This window comes from Larimichthys crocea, chromosome VI (genome assembly GCF_000972845.2).
Source record: "Larimichthys crocea isolate SSNF chromosome VI, L_crocea_2.0, whole genome shotgun sequence".
In the NCBI taxonomy this organism is placed as follows: domain Eukaryota; kingdom Metazoa; phylum Chordata; class Actinopteri; family Sciaenidae; genus Larimichthys; species Larimichthys crocea.
In genome coordinates, this window is record NC_040016.1 from 10,945,505 (window position 1) to 10,960,786 (window position 15,282).

Below are 15,282 nucleotides of genomic sequence, written 5' to 3' on the forward strand. Positions count from 1 at the left end.
GAGACACTGAACACACAGAGCTTTCAGGAGAGACGATGAGGACTGAGGTCTGCTGCAGAACATGACTTCCTTTTGGGTAAAACTTCTTAACTTGTCTGTTTAAGTGTATAGACGAGTCGAGCTTTAAATATTATGTGCGAGAAGATTATTGTCAAACAAACTTCAGCAGGTAGTGACCTCACTTTTAATAACTTCTAAACTACTGGATGTAATTCATAGCTCTGAATTGTTTTAGGCTTTATTTATGATAACATACTTGACATATAATAATCTAAAATGGGCTGAGGAGACTTTAGGTGTCTTGTTTTGTGAATTCAGTACTTCATTGTAGATACAGTTACTTGGGAGGGGCTCTAACTTAGAGTCATAGTGAAAGATACTGCTGTAATATTACAGGCTTAGCGATGTGTTGATATTCCCTGCAGGGACTAAAATACAAATCTAACTAGACAAATACTTGTAAAACAATAACTGTCCTCTGTGTGTGCAGTGAGACAATAACATAATAGTATAAAGTCGTGTCTGGTGCTTCACCGTTCAGGAGAAAACAGGTGCCGTAAGATTAGTAATGGCAGAAAGGCAGCTGTCATTTTTATCACAATGTTAATGGAATAGCTCCCCAAAGAGGAAGCACACCGGATCCTCGCTTTACCCCCCAAAGGATTCAGCGTGATGAAGGCTGTAATGGATGGTATGCTCAGGAATGTTTTTGGCTGCTACTATGATTAAACAGCCATGAGATATTACAGGCTCTTTTTTTTAATTTACTACCCTCTTCAGTGGCTCATATTTATTCGACAGTTTTATAGTGAAGAGCACCAGAGGGAGACCTGTTTTACACCCAAGCAGCACTGCGTACCCTGCAGACTGTTTGGGGACTTTAAGGATTTGTGAAACTCATTTTTATTTCTCTGCTGTCAGGAAGAGCAAAGCACACTCCATCTTTTACACCCACCTGGCTCACAATTTGTATTACCTTTTTAAAATGTAACACGAACCGAGTGTTTCTGTTACAGTTATTAAAGTCTGTGCTCAACTTTCACACTTAATCACAGGTAAACCTTCCCCGTGGTAGGTGAGCTAAACCCTGTACAGGTATGTGTAAAATAATAAAAAAATATGTTTAAATTAAAATTAAGACATTATTATAGGAATAAAACTATGGGGAAAACAGTTTCCGCTGGTTGCCTAGCAACTCACACTGGTCCCTTGCTCATGATTATGAGTAATGCTTTTATTTCATATTCATATTTAAGTGAAATTACTTTATATTATATATGTATATATTTATATTTCTGCATTTATTTTCTTACACAGTAGGTTGTTACTGACCTTTAGTTGTTGCCTCTCACAACTGACATAGTTTTGGTCAAAGACTGTCACGCATGGTGTAAATGTTACCATGTTAATAATTGTGATCAATGAGGTTCAACAAGATTTCGTTTTGATAACAAAAATGTAGCTAATTACATAAAAAAGGATTTTTTTCGGGATTATGGATGTCAAACTGTGTTTAGGTGATTAATTTTTAGACTCAGATCCCTGACTGAGCAACAAGACATCCAAACTCAATTTGTGCTGCGCGAAATGATTATTATTATTATTTATAGGTTAATCTGTTTATTAGCTTCTAGATTATTCAATTGGTTGTTAGGCCCATAAAATATAAGACAATGCCCAACCACAACCCAGTTTACTGTCACAGGGGACTACAAAAAAAAACAACAGAAAACATGAGAAGCTGAAATCAAAGAATTTGGACATTTTGTGCTTAAAAATGACTCAAAATTCTTCATTGATTTGTTTTTTGTGCTTAAAAATGACTCAAAATTCTTCATTGATTTGTTAATTATTTAATTAATTTGACAGCTAATTGATTAATAGACTAATTGTTGCAGCTCTAAACTCAGTACCACGATGTACCTATGTAACTGATTCATGACTAACCTTCTAGTTTTATCACAAAGGAGTGTTTTCAGTCCTCGGTTGCATAAAGAAACCCAACCTGCACGTCTTTTCTCTTTCATAAACCAAGTGGTTGTATTTTTGATTTTGTTGTGCAAAGAAAAGTCTTAATGCAGCAGACTGGCAACAGAAATCATTTATTATAGAGCTACAATATTTAGTGAGAGCAGTTCAGTGAAAAATCATATTTTATGATTCTCATTCGTGTCCCTCAAAGATGTTGCAGCTTATTCTTCAGACTCCTTTGCCTAAAACAGAAAAAAAAGAAATAACAATGAAACTTTGCAGGACTGATGCAAATAAAGTAAAGAAAGAATGCAATGAAATCACTGATGTTGTTTTCCTGTAAGATTATCATTAATCACACCTACCTTTCCAATATCCCGACTCTTTGCTCTCAGCTTGTTAACCTGAGACTCAGCGATATCAGCTCTCTCCTGAGCCTCCTCCAGCTCGTGCTGTACCTTCCTGTACCTGGACAGGTGAGTGTTGGCCTGCTCCTCCTGTGAGGAAATTCAAACGTACGTCAAGGTGGAGAATACTGAGATTTAATGATTCTGGTAGTTTTTACTGTCAGACTTTTTTTTTTTTAAACATGAAGAGTGTGGTTGTATTTTTCCATTTCCGTGTGCACTGCATGCAGCTATATTTGGGTTAAGTTTCTGACTCACAGCCTCCTCAGACTGTCTCTTGTAGGCCTTCACTTTCAGCTGCAGCTTGTCCACCAGATCCTGAAGTCGGATGACGTTCTTCTTGTCCTCCTCAGTCTGCAGTGAGCATGAATTCATGATTGAACGTCTTATTTTTGCACCTCCGTCAGACAACTGTACCAATCAATAGGTAAAAAACAAACAAAAACAAAACTCTTGCCGACCTGATAGGTGAGCTCCTTCACTCTTCTCTCATATTTACGAACACCTTTAACAGCCTCTGCTCCTCGTCTCTGCTCAGATTCAACCTCTCCCTCAAGCTCACGCACCTGAAATATGGACAATGCATGGTATTAATGGGAGGGTAACATTTAAGAAAGGTTGGGATCAAAATTTAGTGATTGAATTCATCTTCATTTTTACCCTAGCCTCCAGTTTCTGGAGCTGCTTCTTGCCACCCTTCATGGCCAGATTCTCAGCTTCATCAAGGCGGTGCTGCAGGTCCTTCACCGTCACCTCCAGGTTCTTCTTCATCCTCTCCAAATGAGAGCTGGTGTCCTGCTCCTTCTTCAGCTCTTCTGCCATCATGGCAGCCTGAAATTTTGTTGGATTTTATATTTTTGGGTATACGCTAATTTCCGTCTAATGTTTCAACTGCTAGAGCACTAGACTCAATGGAGGCACATTGCACACTGTGCATTGTAAATAATTTTGTCGTACAGTGACTCACATCAGTGATGGCCTTCTTGGCTTTTTCTTCAGCGTTTCTTGCTTCCTGCACAGCATCTTCCACTTCACCTTGGATCTGAACAAGGTCAGCTTCCAACTTCTTCTTGGTGTTGATGAGGCTGGTATTCTGAACGAATGATAGTTTCATTTACATCATACAGTCATTTTACGTTGCCAAGTGTGTCATAAGTCATTGTTGTGAAGTTTCATTTACCTGAGAGTGCAGTAGTCCCACACGCTCGCTGGCATCAACCAGCTCCTGTTCAGCCACTTTGCGAGCTCTCTCTGTCTGCTCCAGACCAGCTCTCAGCTCCTCGATCTCAGCCAGCATCAGGTTGTTCCTGCGCTCCACCATGGCAACCTGCTCCTTCATGTCCTCCTGGCCTCTAATAGCTTCATCAAGGTGCAGCTGGGCATCCTTAATTATAAAATATTAAAAAGTGTATCAGGTAATGCTTTCAGCTACTTTTTGAAGCTAGACGCTTTGACACAAATCCTTTAGTGGACGTACCTTAAGCTGTCCCTGGACGCTCCTCAGCTGTTTCTGGGCTTCAGCTGCCTGCCTGTTGGCATGGCTCAGCTGAATCTCCATCTCATTGAGGTCTCCCTCCATCTTCTTCTTGATTCTCAGGGCATCGTTTCTGCTCCTGACCTCGGCATCCAAAGTGCTCTGCATGGTCTCAATCACTCTCTGGCTGTTCCTCTTGATCTGCTCAATCTCCTCGTCCTTCTCTGCAAGTTTCCTGTCAATTTCACTCTTGACTTGGGTGAGCTCCAGCTGAATGCGGAGAATCTTGGATTCCTCGTGCTCCAGGGTAGCCTGTGAACAAGTGTGACCTTTATCAACTTGAGCACAGAACAGTTTCTTCATTAAAAATAAAGAAACAGAGGCACGGTGAAGAAAAATAGCACTCAGGTGTCATGTCCAACACCTTTATAAGATGAGTCTCACACAGGTATAAACTGTCTCACAGCTGCATCAGAAACAAGAATTTTTCTTTTTTCATTCTTGTATATTTTGTATTTATACTATATATATTATACTATAAACTTTGTTTTACCTCAGCCTCCTCCAGAGCAGTCTGGATCTCTGTCTTCTCGCCTTCAACTGCCTTCTTTCCCTTCTCAAGTTCGTGAATTGTCTTACCGGTCTCACCAAGTTGTTCACTCAGGTCTGAGATCTCCTCTGTGGGTGCAGATTTATAAAGTATACATTTTAGAATACTGAGCTATGCAGAAAAGTAAAGCAACAGAGATACTACAGGTGAATTAATCGTTTTACGCTGGAGGTTCTTGTTCTCCCTCTTCAAAGTCTCCAGGTGGTCCAGAGATTCTTCATATGAATTTTTGAGCTTGAACATCTCAGTGCTGAGAGAACGAGACTCCTTCAGAGATCCCTCCAGCTCTGCCTGGCTCTCCTCATACTTCTGTTTCCACTCTGCAAGAACCTGAAAACACAAAAAAATGAATTAGTTTTAGTAATTCACAATAATACAGTTTTCATGTAGGCGGACATGGTGTAAATAAATATCGAACCTTGTCAAAGTTCCTTTGCTTCTTGTCGAGGGCAGCAGCCAGAGCATTGGCTCTCTCCACGTCGATCATGAGGTCTTCCACTTCACCCTGCAGTCTCTGCTTGGTCTTTTCCAGAGAGGCACATTTTGCATTCACAGCCTCAATGGATTCCTCTGCCTCCTGAAGACGCTGGGCAAGCTTTTTCCTAAATAAATATATAAAATATGTTATGATGAGTTATAGAATTGCATCCCTTCCAAACACCCCACTGTAAGTATGTTCAGTGATACAGTAGAAGAGCTTTATTTTTCATGGATAGTGTTTGTAAAGTCAAAATTGTGACTAACTTTGCCTCCTCCAGCTCCTCGGTGCGCTGAATGGCATCAGTCTCGTATTTGGCTCTCCACTGAGCCACCTCGCTGTTGGCCTTGGACATGGCACGCTGCAGCTCACACTTGGCCTCCTGCTCCTCCTCATACTGCTCTCTGAGCAGGTCGCAGTCATGGCGGGATGATTGAACGGCATGAGCCAGGGCGTTCTTGGCCTATAATCCAAATGAGCACCTGATTAAATATTTAATACCAATTGTCTGGTGGCCTTTTCCTCTGTGATTATCACAGACTTCTTACCTTAACTTCCTCCTCAATGTGTCTCTTCAGCTCCTCAATCTGCTGAGTGTAAGCCTGCTTGCCTCTTGTCAGCTGAGAAACAAGAGCTTCCTTCTCCTCCAGCTGACGCGAACATTCACCTAATCGAGGAAATTAATGGACAGCTACCTTAATAATGTATAAACAGTGTTCATATTATGAGGATTAAGATATACTGTAGTAGCTAGTGTCATATGCTGATGTGCAGCAAAATCTTAAATATAGGCAAAAGAGCATAAAGAGAATGGAATAAGGTTGTTAAAAATAGTGATAGTAAGAGCATAAAGAGAATGGAATAAGGTTGTTAAAAATAGTGATAGTATGTAAAATTATATACTAATGAACGCCCCAAAATATGATTTCATACCATTTTCAGTTTGAAGTCTTGCTTTCTGTGCGCTCAGGTCATTTAGCTGACGAACATTTTCATCATTCTTGGATTTGATCTCACTCAGTTGGTCTTCTAATGTCCTGCACAGCTTTTCAAGGTTTGACTGAAAAAAATAAAACAAACATGTATTAGTCCATCAAATATTATTTTATCATTATTGCTCCCTGTATGAAAATGCAGCTCTTGAGTCAAATACCTTTGATTTGGCGATAGTCTCCATATTGCTGGAGAGGTCATCGATCTCCATCTTGTACTCGCTTTTCTCTTTCTCCAGCTTCTGTTTGACTCTCTGGAGGTTATCGATTTGTTCTCCCAGCTCTGCCACACTGTCGGCCTGCTTCTTGCGAAGAGCTGCAGCGGTGGCTTCATGCTGCAGGGTGGACTCTTCGAGATCACGACGCAGCTTCTGAAACTCGGCCTCACGCTTCTTGTTCATCTCAATCTGAGCAGATGTTGCTCCGCCGGCTTCTTCGAGCCTCTCGCTGATCTCCTCAAGTTCCCTGGAGAGATCAGACCTCTGCTTCTCTACCTTGGCCCGAGCAGCTCGCTCAGCTTCAATCTCTTCCTCCAGCTCCTCAATACGAGCCTGAAACATACAAAGTTCAACTTAAATCATTCAAGATATTTTCATCTTCCCTTGACCTTTGACTAATGCTTCCAATTATACCTGAAGTTCCTTGATCTTTTTCTGCAGCTGAATTCCCAGAGACTGCTCATCCTCGATCTTACCCAGAAGCTGGCTTATCTCAAAGTCCTTCCTGGAGGGGACAGAATCAAGGCAACATATTAAACTTGTGTTTAAGTAGCAAGTAAGTAAACAGATGGATAGAGGGAGTTTGTTCATTCTTACTTCTTTATTTTCTCATCAGACTGCTGCTTGTCATTCTCCAGATCCATGAGGGACTCCTGGGCCAGTTTCAGATCTCCTTCAAGCTTCCTCTTAGCTCGCTCGAGATCCATACGGAGCTTCTTCTCTTGCTCCAGAGAACCTTCAAGCTGAAATAGATGATTCATAAAGTTAAACATATAATGTTAAATGGACTCATTTATAACAAAAAAGAGAAAAGACAAACGAGTCATGCACATAATCTGGTTTTGTCAAAGCTAGCGATCAGTTATCAAAATGTTATTTTCCAAAATCTTTTCTATTTTATTAGTAAGTAAGACTTTAACTGATTACTTACATCGTCCACTTGTTGCTCCAGCTTGGTCTTGGCCTTTGTCAGAGTGTTGACTTTGTCTTCCTCTGCCTGCAGATCATCGAGGGTCTGCTGATGGGCCTCTTGGAGGGCTTTCTTCTCTTTGGTCAACTTGGCAATCGTCTCATCTTGAGAAGCCATTTCTTCAACCAGGTTTTTAACCTATTAAATTTCACATGTAATTTAAGTAACAACACACATTAAATCTACAATGAAGTGGAAACATGTGATTAAAAAGCCTATATGTAACCTTGTTCTCAGTGGCATGTTTCTCCTTTTCCACTTTGGCCAGAGTGAGCTCCAAGTCATCAATGTCCTTCTTCAACTCGGAGCACTCGTCCTCCAGCTTCCTCTTCTTCGCGGTCAGCTCAGCATTCATTTCCTCCTCGTCCTCCAGTCTCTCAGACGTCTCTTTGACTTTGGCCTCAAGCTGGATTTTTGCTTTAATGAGCCCCTCACACCTTTCCTCTGCATCACTGAGGTTTTCGCCTTCCTAAAAGTCAATGAAAACAGGTTCCGTCATTTCCAAATCAGTAATTTGATGTGGGATATTAAGTAGATGTGTACATGCAGTGTGATCATCCAGCTTACAGACTGCACTTGCAACAACAGGTCATTCTTCTCCTGCAGCAGAGAAACCATCTTCTCCTCCAGTTCCTTCTTCTTAGCCAGAGCCTTTGCTAGGTCCTCCTTCGTCTTCTCAAAGGTCTCTTTCATTTGGGCCATCTCCTTTTCAGTCTCTGCACTCTTCAGCAGAGGCTTAATCTTGAAGTACAGCTTCATCCATGGCCAGGTTTTGACATTCATGAATGAGCGGATGTTGTACTGAATGGAGTAAATGGCCTCCCTGTGGTAAAAACAAAGCAACATTTGATTTAAAAAATATATAATGAATAAATAAAGTTGCAGACTTTACAATAATCAACGTAGTACCTTCTCTCCATCATCTTGACAAACTCGCGTCTCATGAGGAAACCTCTGCAGACAGCCTGAGTCATTGTGACCAGCTCAGCGAGTTTCTCATCTCTCATCTCCTCCAGAGTACCCAGCAGACCGGCTTTGAAGAACACCTGAGAAACATAAATTTGAGTTATTTTTTAAGTGTTATCTTATACCTCTTTACAAACAGCTTTATCCATAAAAGAGTTTTTCACTCTACCTTGGTATGGCCAAACTTGTACTGAGAGTGGTCCACTTCAATGGATCCCAGCAGTTTCTCTGATGCCTTCTTGTTGTCAATGAACTGTCCATCTGGGATCACACTAGCATTCAATACTTTGTATCTGAAAGTAAAGATTTCATTCAGTCAGACACACTAGCTTGAAGATAAGAAACACGTTTCAGTGACAAGATACAGATTGTCTGCTACCTCTGCTTGAAGTCACCGTAGAGGATTCTGCTGGGGAAACCTTTCCTGCAGATCCTGATACCTTCCAGCACACCGTTACACCTCAGCTGGTGGATGACCAGGAAGTTCTCCATGAGACCTATGATGTATTATTTAGACACATGATTTGTGAAACTGTTCAAGAAATGGCTTTATAATAACTTTATTAACCATCAACATTGAGACAACATACCTGGTGTCTTTGATTCATTGGGAATCAGGCAACGCACAAAATGAGGATGTGTGCTCCTCAAGTTTGTCATCAGCTTGCCCAAATTTTCCTGAAGGATTAAATGTACATTAAATTAACAAAATGCACCTAAATTAGTGCTATGAAACACACAAGTTATTTCATAACTCACCCTGAACAACGCAGACACAGTCTGGAAGGAACCACCCTTCTTCTTGCCACCTTTCTTGCCACCGCCACCCTCTGTTGTCAATAACAGTTCCATTGGATTAATTGGATTAAACACATTTTAATATGTCATAATGTAGACGCATGTGTCAAGAGTATGTACCTTCTGCTGCGGCATGGGATGCATACAGGAAGGCCAGCAGTTTGACTGAAGACTTCTGGTAGAGCTGAACCACTGAGTCGTTCAGGGGGTCCTTGTTCTTGTCGAGCCAGCCGGAGATGTTGTAGTCAACAGTGCCGGCATAGTGCACCAGAGAGAAGTGAGCCTCAGCTTTGCCCTTGGCTGGCTTTGGCTTCTCAAAGGACTTGGTTTTACCAAGATGCTGGTCATACAGTTTGTTCTTGAAGGTGACATCTGTAGCCTTGGGGAACATGCACTCCTCTTCAAGGATGGAGAAGATGCCCATTGGCTGTAATAATGAAATGTTTATTTTAAAAGCTGTCAAGTCATCAGATAGTTTTTTCTGTTTGTGAACATACATCATGTGGCTCACCTTCTCAATCAGCTCAATGCAGGCAGCCAAGTCCATACCGAAGTCAATGAACTCCCACTCAATTCCCTCTTTCTTGTACTCTTCTTGCTCCAGGACAAACATGTGGTGGTTGAAAAACTGTTGCAGTTTCTCGTTGGTGAAGTTGATGCACAGCTGCTCCAAGCTGTTGAACTGGTTTCAAGAAGAGGAATGTGGTTTAATTTAATATTCATTTGTACCAAGCCAAAGTTACAGGTAATTGCATCACCAAACTCACATCAAAGATTTCAAATCCAGCAATGTCGAGCACACCAATGAAGAACTGTCTGGGCTGCTTTGTGTCCAACATCTCGTTAATTCTGACGACCATCCACAAGAACATTTTCTCATAGACAGACTTGCAGAGAGCCATGACGGAATTGTTGACCTGATTTTACAGATACAGAAATGATAAAACATTAATGGGGATGTTGTAAGAATGAGCAATAGAATGAGTCAGAGTTTTCAGGTGTTAAACAGGCTGTAGAGTTATGATTCACACAACCGTATGTGAACATTTTTACCTGAGGCACAGTCTGACCCTTTGTCACAAACTCATTTCCGACTTTCACCCTCGGGTAGCACAGAGCCTTCAGCACGTCCGCTGAGTTCAGGCCCATGAGGTATGAGATTTTATCAGCAACTGAGAAAAAAAAGAGAAAATTCAGAGATGTCATTTTACAGAGAATACAAAAGAATCTAATTCATAACTAAAAGTGCTACATACCCTCAGTGCCGTCGGGCTCGGCCTGCTCTTCACGCTGCTTCTGCTTGAACTTCATTGCTCCGTGATGCATCACAGCTCCAGTCAGCTTGTACATGCTCATCTTCTCTTCTGCAGTAAAGCCCAGAATGTCGATGGCAGTCTGTGAGCATTCAAAGAAAGGAAAGTCAGAATCAAATAAAAACATTAATAAATGCATACAGTTGGATTTAAAGGTGCAGATTTGATCTTACATCAGTGGCAATGAACTCCTCAACGTCATCGATACTCTTGACGGTGATTTCACCCTGACTGATCATGGGATAGTCGTACGGGTTGGTGGTAATGAGGAGAGCCTCTGACAAAAGAAAGTCCATGTAAGCGAATATACACTAAACATCGGGTGATGAATGACCTTTAAAACTCAAAATATGTCTCACCGATCAGCTCAGGCTTGTGGCCTGTCATGAGCTGGTAGAAGATGTGGTAGCTCCTCTCAGCAGACAGCTGGAACGTCACACGAGACTTCTCCAGCAGATCTGTCGATCACACAGTTAGACAGAGGTCAGATTTGTTCAATGAACTGAAAGTACCAAAAAAGATCGAGGCATCTGCTTCATCATTTCTAATCTTACATGTTTCAATATCAGCTGACGCCAGCTTTCCACTTGTTGCAAAGTGGATTCTGATGAATTTACCCTATTCACAAGAAGACTGTAGATTAGAGTTATAACTTATTACAAATTCTGATATTTTTAAAATAAGAGGTTGACAAATACTCACAAAGCGGGATGAGTTGTCATTCCTCACAGTCTTGGCATTACCATAAGCCTCCAGGAGAGGATTGGCTGCAATGATTTGATCCTCCAGCGACCCCTTCATTCAGAAAACAAGGCAAAAACAAACATGTATGCTTAATACCGGATGATCCAAGATCACATTCAAGACACCAGAAAGCAGATGTGTTATTCACCTGCATTTTTCCAGGAACTTGCTCTGTCTTCTTTCCTCCAGCTACTGCGATTGTCGCAAAGTACTGGATGACACGCTTGGTGTTGACAGTCTTTCCTGCACCAGATTCTCCTCTGAGTATAAAAACAGGTCGATTAGAAACATCTTGTTTTAGATGAACAAACATTGAAATAAACTCTATTTAGATTAATCTAGACTTTAGATTATGTTAAAATATATATATATATATATACGTATATACTGTGCTGAAACATTTCTTTGACATGCAGTTACAATGATTTTAGGATTACTTGTAGATCATGTGAAACTTACGTGATAAGGATAGACTGATTTTCACGGTCTGTAAAAAAAAAAAAAGAACACATTTTTATATTATTAGTAACATAATATAATAAGTTTCAACATACTCTAGGTCCACAAGGTCTAACAACTGCTACAAATTACACCAACTATGAAGAGTTTTAATATCTTATAATCTAAAGAAAGGAGTTTATAAAATTAGTTTTTAAAGCTCTAAATATTTGATATACACTGTAGTGGTTGATCTCTTCGCAAATGGTTTTACATGCAAAGTTTTTGGCACATTTCTTACACACCAGTGAGCATGAACTGATAGGCGTTATCAGAGATGGAGAAGATGTGGGGTGGAGCCTCAATCCTCTTCTTGCCTCTGTATCCTGATACAACCACACTATCATACACTGGGAGCCACTTGTAGGGGTTCACAGTGACGCAGAAGAGCCCAGAGTAGGTCTGTGGAGACAGAGGACAGAGGACTTTAATTATTTTACTTATTTGACACACGTCTTCCTATAGTCATGTTTTTTTTTCTACTCACGTAGATCATCCATGCTGCATAGCGCTCTTTGAGGTTATACAGCACAGAGGGTTCACTGAGGTGGGTCATCATGGCCATGTCCTCAATCTTATCGTACTTTGGAGGGTTCATGGGGAAGACTTCAGTATCTTTTACAGTGATCGTCTGTTGGGGAGACAGAAACAACACAGGACTTCAGTTTGGACAGTAGGCTGGTGCAGGTCAGTATTCATTGTTAACTGTGTTTAGAGATAACAGAAGATCAGCTTTGTTTTCTTTCATCTTGAGGGTTTATCACAGAATTATAGTGTTGAACATAGTTTATTCCACCACTGTTTTATTTCTATGTAACATCTTCCATCCATCACGCTCACCTTTCCACAGAGTGTCTCCACGGTGGCTTTGCCGCCTTCCCTCTTAGTCAGTTTCCCCTTGAGGTACATCTCTGCTGGCTCAGTCACAAAGTACGCTGTTTTAGCATCAAAGGGAGTGTTCTGAGCTTCAATCCTCTCTCTTTCTGGCTTCCGGAGGAAAACGGCCGCCGGGCCAAAACACTCCATCTCTGCGTCTGTACTCATGGTGACGCTTTACTGCAAGTAAGTAAGAGCAGGACAGCAGTCATTCATTTCAGTCATTCACTTGTTATCGTTTCACATCTTTGCTCATGGTGGTCCTTCATTATAGAACAAGTTAAATGTTGTCAATGTGATGAATTATACGCTCAAATGAAGAAGAGAGAAAATGGATAAAGGCGTGCTTTACTTGTTTCATGCAATATGAATGAGAAAGTTAAACAAATTTACAGTCAGTCACTGTTTTCCATTAACTGCACATGATCTTGATGGTTGATGCCATGACTCCTTACATGCTCTACTAAATGCTTGTTAAGTATCTGTATCTTTTTAATGATGCAGGCGCCATAAATGGAATGAGATGCACACAATTAGCTATTAATTGATTTGCTAACCATCCCACACAAGGTTAAGGTTTAAAATAGACATCATATAATGTTATATAATCACATAATAATGTAAAGTCTGACTTATCACAGATATTCTCGATGAAGACGAAGAAGTTAATTACCTTCTTTCCTCCCCTCTGAAGAACAGTTGTTGATGGTTTAATGAGGGTTCTGAAAAAAAGTAACAGCTTCAATTAATTAACTGTAATTAATCTAATTTCATATTTAAAAAATAAACTTACTGTACACTGAAGTCCTAGCATACACAAGCCTGTATTCTGACTTTATGGTGTCTGGTAATAAGTGTTCATGCCCTGCATTGTTCATTAAGCTGCTGGTTTTCCTCCTGCTAATAAAAGACTGCAACTCACTCACCTTGACTGGTCGCCTGTCAGTCCTTGCGGGTGTCCAGCCTCCCTTCTTATATAGAGAGATCGGTGTTCCCTCAACAGACATGACTTTCTTTATTTGGTCATGTACTATTACGCTCTCTGCTTGAGTATTTTTGCCTCTAATCTGATATCTGGCATCTTCTTTTTTTTAATCACAGATGAAACTCACCCTCAGACTCAGTGGTTTACAGAAGCAAGTTTTAGACAATGATAAGAATTTAAATGGGAATAAATACAAAGACTAAATGACAGAAATGTTTATGGTTAATTAGTGTGTATAAATGACTAAATCTCCTTATTAGTGTCAGTAGCAGATTAACTTGGCTTTATCAACAGAAACACACATGAGCAGAGTGTTGATGTGATGCTCGTCCTCACAAAAGAATATTAATCAGTATGAGTTATTTGAAATAGATGCCATGATGTCCTTAAGGGCTAAACAGTATAAAACATTTGTCTTCTGTAATGCTGTAATGCAGTGTAACAATGTCACACAATAAAAAGAGTTAAACTCGACACCGGGTTTATAAATAGATCAAGACACTTAATAATAATGCAGCATTTTTTAACCTTGTGTAAATATTGTTGTGGCAGGCGTATTGGTTTCTGAAGTTCAGACATTGTTTTGGTCTTTACGATAATCTCCTTAATGCACCTTGGCACTGCAGAGGATCCGACTTTAGCCGTGGAGAAGCTCTCATATGACACTGGTATTCTGTTGCAGAAGCCTTGCAAGTCTTTCCTGTGACAAAGGAGAACGACTGGGCCGAACAGTTGCTAATCTAAGAACCCGTGGAAATGATGATACCTCATGATAGAAGGAGCACTTGCTGAGGTCTGTGTTTTAGGAAATCCCCAAACTTAATTAGATTTGGTTCTGTAGGGAGGAAGGACAAAGAAACAAGAGCAATACACGTATTTATAGCTCCTTCATTTTCTCTGCTGTTATTCCTCTGTCGAGATATATCTGGTAAGACATGACATAGACATCCTGTGATGTATATTCTCTTGATGCATCACAAAGCACTTTAGGTACTGTTCTGCCAATATCATCACATTTTATCAAAACTTGCTGAAAATGAAAATATGTGAAACAGAATCTCGCTGTTTTAATACAACAACTGCAGCGTGACACGCCGCGAGAAAAGCAGCCCTGTTTTTAGACCAATGTCATATTATCCCAAAGAATTTTTGTAATTACTGAGGAATAAATTAGGCCCCATGGCCGTATTGTCCTGATTATACAGACAGGTGATGATTGCAGGGGTCCTTGTTCTATTTTTGTACATACAATATTAACATCCAGCATGTCTTCAGTCTGGGATGTTTATTTGTCTCTTGATCTGTACTTTTCTTTTGCATGTATTTCCTTTTTATTTGCCCTTTCCTGCTTGTGTCATTTTTCATATTACTCTGTGAACCATGTGTTATTGTGACATACAAATAAACTTGAACTTGAACGACACAATGTCTGAAAGGTGAAGGAGCCCGTGTGGAACCTTAGCTATTTGTTTTGATTTGTGTCATGTGGCGTCCACACACAACACTACAATCTAATTTGGGACCCTCACAACTGTGTCGGAGTGTCACCACAGTTAAATACACTTAAACATACATTCAAAGATACTTTTCATGGATCTTCTAGACAAAACAACAAATTTAACCTGGCAGTAATAAGCCTAAAAAATGCTTGTTGCTCTGTGGCTGTGGTATTAATAAACATGACTTCTTGAAAGCTGTCTGGAGGTGAAACAGTGTCAGGTCCTCTTTAATCCCTTACTGACAGTTCTCTAACAGAGTCTAGGCTTAGTTTTTACAGTTTTTTGACCCACTAAAAGCTCACATTTCTCTATAAACCTACAGAATAACAAATATTTAGTGATTTATTGGCTCAGAAGTCTGTTTTTTTATTGCAGTTTATGAGAGTGTGATAATCCTTGAGCTCAGACTGATGACAGACGTCATTCATCCTCGAAGGGGTCGTCTGGCTGGGTCCAGTGGAGGTCAAGGGGTTACAGCTTTCT

At 40.4% G+C, this 15,282-nt stretch overlaps 1 protein-coding gene across 1 annotated transcript; it reads right to left on the reverse strand.

Moving 5' to 3' along the window:
- Positions 1 to 2,083: 2,083 nt before the first annotated feature.
- LOC104931345 (myosin heavy chain, fast skeletal muscle) lies at positions 2,084 to 13,263 on the reverse strand. The gene is made up of 41 exons (XM_019262484.2): positions 13,242 to 13,263; positions 12,989 to 13,037; positions 12,280 to 12,495; positions 11,927 to 12,070; positions 11,685 to 11,841; positions 11,401 to 11,428; positions 11,090 to 11,201; positions 10,900 to 10,992; positions 10,752 to 10,815; positions 10,557 to 10,655; positions 10,371 to 10,474; positions 10,141 to 10,279; positions 9,938 to 10,056; positions 9,652 to 9,801; positions 9,396 to 9,566; positions 9,005 to 9,311; positions 8,846 to 8,916; positions 8,677 to 8,764; positions 8,466 to 8,583; positions 8,256 to 8,379; positions 8,030 to 8,166; positions 7,688 to 7,943; positions 7,347 to 7,589; positions 7,082 to 7,258; positions 6,748 to 6,893; positions 6,565 to 6,655; positions 6,094 to 6,483; positions 5,874 to 6,000; positions 5,489 to 5,607; positions 5,207 to 5,403; positions 4,881 to 5,064; positions 4,627 to 4,792; positions 4,406 to 4,530; positions 3,856 to 4,164; positions 3,559 to 3,762; positions 3,346 to 3,471; positions 3,039 to 3,209; positions 2,840 to 2,944; positions 2,637 to 2,732; positions 2,337 to 2,468; positions 2,084 to 2,213 (listed from the first exon to the last, which is right to left on the reverse strand). The coding sequence occupies exons 3-41, from the start codon at positions 12,481 to 12,483 to the stop codon at positions 2,193 to 2,195; spliced, it is 5,814 nt and encodes a 1,937-aa protein (XP_019118029.2). The 5' UTR covers positions 12,484 to 12,495; positions 12,989 to 13,037; positions 13,242 to 13,263; the 3' UTR covers positions 2,084 to 2,192.
- Between the last annotated feature and the right edge of the window lie 2,019 nt (positions 13,264 to 15,282).

Coding starts and splice junctions, on each gene's coding strand:
- LOC104931345 (XM_019262484.2), bottom strand. CDS start 12,483: ATGAGTACAGACGCAGAGATGGAGTGTTTTGGCCCGGCGGCCGTTTTC. Junction 12,071..12,279: donor TGGAGACACTCTGTGGAAAG/GTGAGCGTGATG, acceptor TCTCCCCAACAG/ACGATCACTGTAAAAGATAC. Junction 5,608..5,873: donor AAGACTTCAAACTGAAAATG/GTATGAAATCAT, acceptor TTCCTCGATTAG/GTGAATGTTCGCGTCAGCTG.